This window comes from Astyanax mexicanus, chromosome 14, assembly GCF_023375975.1.
Source record: "Astyanax mexicanus isolate ESR-SI-001 chromosome 14, AstMex3_surface, whole genome shotgun sequence".
Classification (NCBI taxonomy): Eukaryota; Metazoa; Chordata; class Actinopteri; order Characiformes; family Acestrorhamphidae; genus Astyanax; species Astyanax mexicanus.
Window position 1 is genome coordinate 48,951,896 of NC_064421.1, and position 8,604 is coordinate 48,960,499.

Genomic DNA, 8,604 nt, shown 5'->3' on the forward strand with positions numbered 1-8,604 from the left:
CACTGAGGAAAATAAATATGGTGCATTACAGGGGTTGTAGAATGAAACTGAAACACCTGTCATCATTTTAGTGTGGGATTTTAGGTTTCATGTCTAAATTGGAGCAGCCTGGTGTTCAATCTTCATTAATTGCACATTGCACCAGTAAGAGCAGAGTGTGAAGGTTCAATTAGCAGGGTAAGAGCACAGTTCTGCTCTAAATATTACAATGCACACAACATTATGGGAGACATACCAGAGTTCAAAAGAGGACAAATTGTTGGTGCACGTCTTGCTGGAGCATCTGTGACCAAGACAGCAAGTCTTTGTGATGCATCAAGAGCCACGGTATCCAGGGTAATGTCATCATACCACCAAGAAGCACCAACCACATCCAACAGGATTAACTGTGGACGCTGTAAGAGGAAGCTGTCTGAAAGGGATGTTTGGGTGCTAACCCGGATTGTATCCAATAAAAAACATAAAACCCCGGCTGATCAAATCACGCAGAATTCAATGTGCACCTCAACTCTCCTGTTTCCACCAGAACTGTCCGTCACCACAATCAATTATTGTGCTCTAAAACCAGTGTTTCAGTTTCAGCTGAATAAACTTAAAATGGTATGCATTTACAATTTACCTGAGTCAAAGCAAAATGATGAGTTAAGTTGAGCCAATGAATGATTTTTTACAGTGTATTTGTACTGTTTTTCTATTATTTACCTAAAATGTTCTGATGTTACTTGCAGCAAATACAAAACTTCATTACAGGCCTATTTACTTTAATTCTGACTATATTGTAAACTTCACAAATTATTGCTTATACAATGTTTACTAATTTTATTATTATTTATAATATGAATATGGTTGATGTTAGTGGTGAAAACGGCGTGAAGCACTTTGCTGCTCTCTACTGTCTGAAGGATGTCAGTTCAATAGATAATCTGTAGTTTATAGAATAAAACAACAATGTTCATTTTACCCAAAATAAACCTATAAATAGCAAAATTAAAGAAACTGATTCAGAAACTGCAGTGCTCTCTTCATTTTTAAAGAGATGTAGATCGTTATGCTGGAATAAAGTGAGATTAGATTTGCTCACTCTCACACGCTCAGCTCGACTAACCTGGTTAACCAGTATACCGGTATAAACAGTTTCACCAACCAGCTCTACCAGAACCCAGTCCAGCTCACGTCCAGCTCGTGCAGCACGATTTAGACCCCCAATAAACCCCATCAAAGCTCAGGAAGAGCAACACCAGCAGAGACTGGTTTTAACTGGAACTTTAGTTTCTACCAAACTGCGCGGACTATGACTTTAAAATGATTTTTGAGATGTTTTACACGATGTATTTCAGGTTTTCACTAGAAAAACTACTGAATAGCTCGTGGTACAGTATATAACATTGAAAAGTTACTTTATTTCTGTAATTCAGTTGAAAATGTGAAACTCATATATTATATAGATGTATTAAACACACAGTGATCTATTTTAATCGTGTATTTCTTTTATTGATTTATTGATTGGTTTACAGCCATGAAAAAAAAACAAAAAGCAAAAATCAGCGTCTCAAAAAATTTTAATATTATATAAGATCAAATAATGAGCATGTAATCTCAAAGAGTCAGAAAATTAAATTAATAAAGGTTACATTATTAGGTTATTATGAGGTTCACAATTTGTTCTGAATTACAGAAATAAAGTTAAAGTTAAGCTTTTTAATTATATTCAACATTTTTTTTTAGATGCACTTTTTACTTCTATATCAGCAACGTGCACACGAGGGCGCCTCGGCACTTTCAGAGTTGTGGGGCGGAATGGGCGGGGCAATGTGATCCAAAACCCCGCCCACTGGGCGGGTCGTTGTCGACACAACTCCTACTGGATGAACAACCTCTCCAGTACAGTAGTTTATTTAGTCACTCACGCGCGCGTACGTGCACAGGACACTACGACTGCACTATTGCACAACTGCCGCACAACTGCCGCTAACTGAAGCATGAAGGATCCGATTGAGGAAACAGCGGGAGATCAGTGGAAACTTTTCTGAAGATACAAATAATCTGTAAATTCAGGACATGTCTTCCACCAGAACCCTGTTCCTGGTCTCGTCCTGCCTCGCTTTAACCCTCATCTCTCTAACTCTGGTTCTGAAGAAGTGGCACCTGGGTCTCAGAGAGGAAGGAGGAGGTGATGATGGTCCTGATGCAGATCTGAAATTGGATTTAACCTCTGAGAAACTGATCCAGCAGCTCAGAGAAAGACAACAGGAGCTTCTTCCATTTTATCTGAATTCTACTGGAGATCAGACAGGGAATGAGACTCTGAATGAGGAGGTTTTGGGTTCTGAACAGGGGATTGGCTGCAGTGATTTGAGTGGGATGACAGTGGTGGATCTTCTCGGTTCAGGATACACTAAAACAGTGCTGAAGGTTCTCACTCAGCAAGGATCTGCCGTGGCTCTGAAATCCGTGAACGAGCAGGGATCAGATATGAGGACCTGCCTGGAGGACTTCCGAGATCCTCAGGGCTGTCAGGAGCTGGTCTCCTTCAAACTGAGGAAGGAGGTCATCCTCCTGCAGAGGCTGAAGCATCCCAACATCGTGGAGGTAAGAGCTGGAAAAAATGAAAAATCCACTTTAGTTTCTGAATCAGTTTCTCTGATTTTGTATTTATAGGTTTATGTTTGAGTAAAATGAACATTGTTGTTTTATTCTATAAACTACAAACAACAATTCTCCCAAATTCCATATAAAAATATTCTCATTTAGAGCATTTATTTACAGAAAATGAGAAATGTCTGAAATGACAAACAGAAAAGATGCAGAGCTTTCAGACCTCAAATAATGCAAAGAAAAAAAAGTTATGAAAGGACTAAAAATCAGCCCTACATTCAACTAATACTAAACTAATATTAAACTAAATATCTCTTAAATGCAACTGAACTAACTGTCAGTTGAATGTAAACGACTCTCAGTGCTAATGCTAACCCTAAATCAACCCTAAACCCTAAGCCTAGATCTAACATTAACCTAAAACCTATCCCTAAATCTTAATCAACACTAAAACCTAAACCTAGAACTAATATTAACATAAAATGTAATCCTAACCCTAAAACTAAAGCCTAGACCTAACATTAAACTAAAACTTAACCCTAAATCAACCTTGAACCATAAACCTAGACCTAGCATTAAACTAAAACTTATTAGCCCTTTATCATCCCTAATTCAACCCTAAAACCTAAACCTAGACTTAACCCTAACCCTAAAAACCAAAGTCACTAGTACAAATGATTTAATATGATTTAATATATCTCAAATGTATTAGTAGTTTTATTGAATTTCCATTTTAGATATGTGCAATTTTAGATCTATAATAGAATTGTAGACATCGCCAGTTTAAGTTTGACTAGTAATAATAATGATATTAATGTGTAAATTATAGGTTTTACTAGTCAGAATAGGAGTGGATCTAGAATTACAGAGTCTAATAGTAAATAGTAAAAACTGGAGTTTTAACTAGTAAAATGTAATTATATTGAGGATATGTTGTTCTGGTAATATGTCTAGTCAGAATTGATATATATTATTGTAGATCTTATATTATTACAGCTGATCTCTGAAATGAGAGTTTCTACTGGTTCCTCTGGTTTTCTTTTAGATTAAATATTAGTGATCTCGCTGGTTGAACTTCTTAAAGCAGTTCACAAGATCACAAGAGCCCGTCTGTGCTCATGATGCATCCGAAGGCTTTGCTGACACAGTTTCACATGACAGGGCTATTTTAAATCCCGTACTAAATGGCAAATTGTATTAGGCTTGTTTGAACATCTAAAGAATGTTTTGCTGCTGTGTCACATGGAACTCATTTAACAGCGTTTAGCAGGAACACTCAATAAAGCTTCCTAAATGCTGCTTGGCTCGGGCAGGCCGGTCCTGTGGAGGAAAAAAGACTTTAATTGGAAATGAATCTCCTCGTTATGCTGCGTTTCTTTAAACTTTAACTGTTTTTGACACCACGCACCTCCTTTTTAACAATGTTCTCATAAAATAAAATAAATTCTCTTAAATGAATATCGGCTTGGACGTATGACTCTGAGAAAAACTTTTATTATGTGCACATAATGCTGTTCACATTCCCACATCTTATTTTAAACTACACCTTTAAAAAGTAAAAGCTCATAAATTGATCTTGAGAGGTTTTTACACTCTCATTAATCCTGATTTTCTTAGATTTATTTTTAGTCTTAGAAACAATAATTCATTAGTGGAAAAACATTGTCAGGGACAATTGCATTATTTAACATTATTCAGTGATTCTTGTGTTGGACATGGTTCTGTGAAAATTAATGTTAATTAGTATATAGCCTTTAAATTATGAGAAGATTCTCTGAACTATAAAACTGTTCCACTCTTAAAAATAAAGGTTCCTTAATGGTGTCTGGGGTGAATGTTTGGCTTAGGAGGACTTGTATAACATGTATAACAACTAAACTTTGTCTTTAAACAGAATGTCAATGTCCTCATATGGGGAGAGAAGTTTAAATCAGTTAGTGAAAAACTCAAGTTTTTCTTTCTACAGTATAAAAATAAACTAGTTTCAAACATAATATCCCATGTTTCTGTCTGGACTGGCTGTAGAAACCCTTGACTGGGATTCCCGTTATATTGTTTTCAAACAATTGAGTGTAATTTTGGGCAGTGTATCTACGTATATGAGGATATATGAGGGTCTTAAGAGGTTAAAGACGTACAAACTCCCAAAAACAAACCATCCTTGACTTTGTTTCTTGGCTTGAACAGTGAGATGATACAAGAAAATGTTTAATTAGTATAGGACTAGTATATAGTAGTATATTATATGTGGTGGAATATCTCTAAAAACTGTTTTTTTAAACACAGTTTTAATTTCATGCATCTTGGCATCATGTTCTCCTCCACCAGTCTTACACACTGCTTTTGGATAACTTTATGCTGCTTTACTCCTGGTGTAAAAATTCAAGCAGTTCAGTTTGGTGGTTTGATGGTTTGTGATCATCCATCTTCCTCTTGATTATATTCCAGAGGTTTTCAATTTGATAAAATCAGAGAAACTCATCTGTATATAGACTTCTCAAACCTTCTTAAGCTTACTATTGTTTTGCATAGCACACAGTGAGAGATGTGTATAGGGATACACAGGAATAATAGCTCACTTTAATAATAAACCCTTGTTTTTTCCGGTTTTATCTGATGATTAAAGGCGTTTAAAGGCTTTTAAGGCTGAAACAGGTAAAGAAAACATGGCGCTGCAGCAGGAGAAGAACACACTGCTGTTAAAACAGTTACAGCAGTTTAACACCGCTGCGTTTTGATGTCGGCTGATGTTTGCAGTTTTAACAGACTTGTCTCTTGTTTGCCGGTTGCAGCTGAGAGGTCAGTGCCGGGAGAGCGGGCTGGTGGGGGGGATGGTGGCGGTGCTGGAGCCGGGGACGCCCCTGCAGATGATCCAGCTCCTGCAGAGCCCCTGGGAGGAACGCTTTCGGGTAAGAGTCACCCCCCCCAAATACCCCCCTTTCCCCCAAATACCCCCCCCCCATACCCCCTCCTGCAGAGAGTTAATCAGGAGTTCCCCACCCACTGTACCACTACACCACCCCCCCAACACACACACACACACACACTCACACACACACACACACAGGGCATACCTGAGGGAGGGGGCTGGATGAGAATTCTCTTGGCTGGGTTGGATTAACTAAAGCTCTATCTCCATACCAGCTGAGCCTGATCAAACACTCTGAGGGACAGATGTCTCTCTCAGATGTCTCTCTCGGATGTCTCAGATGTCTCGGCCAGCTCTTTAAACTCAGCGCTCTCTCTGGAGATCTGTAGGATCTGTGGGACACACTGAGGATCTGATACGGGTCTTCAGGAAGAGAGAGATACTGCAGAAAAGTGTCCCTGTCTCTCCTGCCGGTTTGTGAGAGACAGGTGCAGACAGACGGCAGATTTCTCTTTAATTTGTGATTTCTGATCGTGTTAAAGAAGAAAAGATCATGAAAATAGGCAGATATATTTCCTTTATGCTGTATAATGAAATGCTCTGATGAGCTTAGCATGGGGTAAATAGCAAAATAGCAAATCAGTTCCCAAATAAATGGACTAAATGGTTCTTGATTAATTTCCCATAATGGTTCTTGATCTGCTTGATCTGGCAGGTCTAAGATTAGCCTTTCATCAGGATGAAGTTCATTATGTGAAGATTAAACTTAAACCTTTAAAAAAAGGTTCACATACACATCACATTTTTATGTACTATTAAAAAAGTGATAGAATGGTCTATACAGAACCATAACAACCAAAAAAAACATTCAATCAGTTTTTTTCATTTTCCTTACCTGGATAAATGGTTCATAATGTACAAGAAAAACCTTCTATAGATAGATTTTTGTCTTGTAAAAATAACAATTGACGTTAACAGAACTTTGTTTAGATTGTTTACAAATACACTTTGAATTATTAATAAAAAATCTTTAAAGGACGAAAATGTATTTTAAAATTTTCAAAGAAACTGAAAGAAAGAACTTCAGTCAGTTTTTTAGCTTCTTCTAAGACGCAGACCCTCGCTCCCGCTCCTGTGGTCTTCATGTTCTGCACCTTTCTTTGTGTTTTGTCTGCTTTAACTCATCTCATCCACCTCATCAAAGACTTGATAATTATCTGCTGAGTTGAATCAGGTGAGTTAGAACAGGTAAACCACAAAAATGTGGAGAGCACAGGGTCCCCGATCCTGGAGACAGGAGCTACCGCTTTAGGCCATAAAGCACATGCAGTAGATCCATCTAATACCACACATCCATCTAATACCTTCTTCTGAAGCTGGATCAGATCTCCACTGCCTGTCCAACATTTTAGATGACAGTTAGATTTTCAATGATTTTATCGATTTCTTAAGAGCCAGCTTCTTTAAAACTTAAAAAAAGTGTAAAAAATACTATTTAGAGATTAATGTTATAATTTCACACCTAAGACCTCATGACCACTGCAAACTTTTAAAGTGTTGAGACTAAGGACGGGACAAAATATTGATATTGTGAAAAATTGTATCATTTTTGCTTGCAATAAATTACCCAACTCATCTTTATTCATAAAGTCCTTTAAAAACAACAACAGCTGAAACAAAGTGATGTACATAGATAATCATAAAACATAAAATAAAACACTAGAACACAAAGACAAGTTAAAAAGTAATTAATTAAATAAATTACAAAAGGTAAAATCTCATTTTGGATGAAAAGCCAAAGACTAAAAATACATTTTAAGACTAGTTTTAAAAACAGACAGACATTATAAATACGTGGCAACATATTGATATTTTCATTGAAATACAGGGGCTCTAAACTCTAGTTGGATAGATAGATAGATAGATAGATAGATAGATAGATAGATAGATAGATAGATAGATAGATAGATAGATAGATAGATAGATAGATATGGCACCATATTTCAGGGTATAATATCGTTTACCATATTCAAAAATGTTGCCGATATTAAATTAAATTAACATCATTCTGAACAGATTTTGCTCATTAAAACAGCCTGAAATTAATGTTTTTAAATCAGCTCTACTTACTAAAATAAACTTGGGTTTAAATTGTGCTCGGGCTCATAATGACAGGTTATGGATTGGGTGAGGTCGTATTTTTTGGGCCTGATCTGAGCTCTAATCTGAACCTCTTCATTGCAGGTGTGTCTGGGTGTGGTCAGGCTCCTGCAGTACCTGTCCCGCTCTCCTCTGGGCTCCGTGGCTCTGCTGGACTTCCAGCCCCGTCAGTTCATCACGGTGTCGGGCGAGCTGAAGCTGACGGATCTGGACGACGCCGTGGTGAGAGAGCCGAGCTGCCGGATCGACTCAGACTGCCTCCTGCAGTTCCCGCTCCGCAACTTCACCCTGCCCTGCTCCTCCAGCGGCGTCTGTGAGGGACTCAACCAGCTGAGGAACCTGTACAACGCCTACAGGTGAGCCCCGCCCACATTCCTGCTGTACCGCCCCTGCTGCAGGATAAAGAGCCCCCCGCCCACTGAGCTCCTTCTGATTCATTATTACAGACTGAAGAGCATCGATCAGAGCGCTGGAGTTACTCCACGCTTCTGTACTGAGAGAGAGATATGTCACTGCTGAACCATGAGAACACTTTACCTCTCTGTAGTGATACACTTTATCAGACCAGGAAGAGACACTCAGATTTATTCAGATGCTTTTCTATCAGTGATTCAACCAGAGAGTCCTTCAGTTTATTTCCCTTAACCTGTAAAAGTACCAATTACAGTGGTGCTCTTTCATAAGTTCAATAAGAGAACACTTAAACATTATGAGTTTCTTTGATTTTACCAAATTAAAAAACTCTGGAATATAATCAAGAGGAAGATGGATGATCACAAACCATCAAACCACCAAACTGAACTGCTTGAATTTTTACACCAGGAGTAAAGCAGCATAAAGTTATCCAAAAGCAGTGTGTAAGACTGGTGGAGGAGGAGAACATGATGCAAAGATGCATGAAAAAAAAACTGTGATTAAAAACCAACCAGGGTTATTCTTGTGCTTAGGAATAAAAAATTCTGAGACAAAATCCAGCTCTT

At 38.0% G+C, this 8,604-nt stretch overlaps 1 protein-coding gene across 1 annotated transcript in view; it reads left to right on the forward strand.

Moving 5' to 3' along the window:
* The first annotated feature begins 1,882 nt into the window (after positions 1 to 1,882).
* The window catches only part of pkdccb (protein kinase domain containing, cytoplasmic b), an 11,718-nt gene continuing 4,996 nt past the window's right edge, over positions 1,883 to 8,604 (forward strand). Inside the window, exons 1-3 of the mRNA XM_022672531.2 lie at positions 1,883 to 2,589; positions 5,388 to 5,504; positions 7,709 to 7,980. Coding sequence (XP_022528252.2) covers positions 2,059 to 2,589; positions 5,388 to 5,504; positions 7,709 to 7,980 — 920 coding nt within the window. The 5' untranslated portion in view covers positions 1,883 to 2,058. The remainder of the gene's footprint in view (positions 2,590 to 5,387; positions 5,505 to 7,708; positions 7,981 to 8,604) is intronic.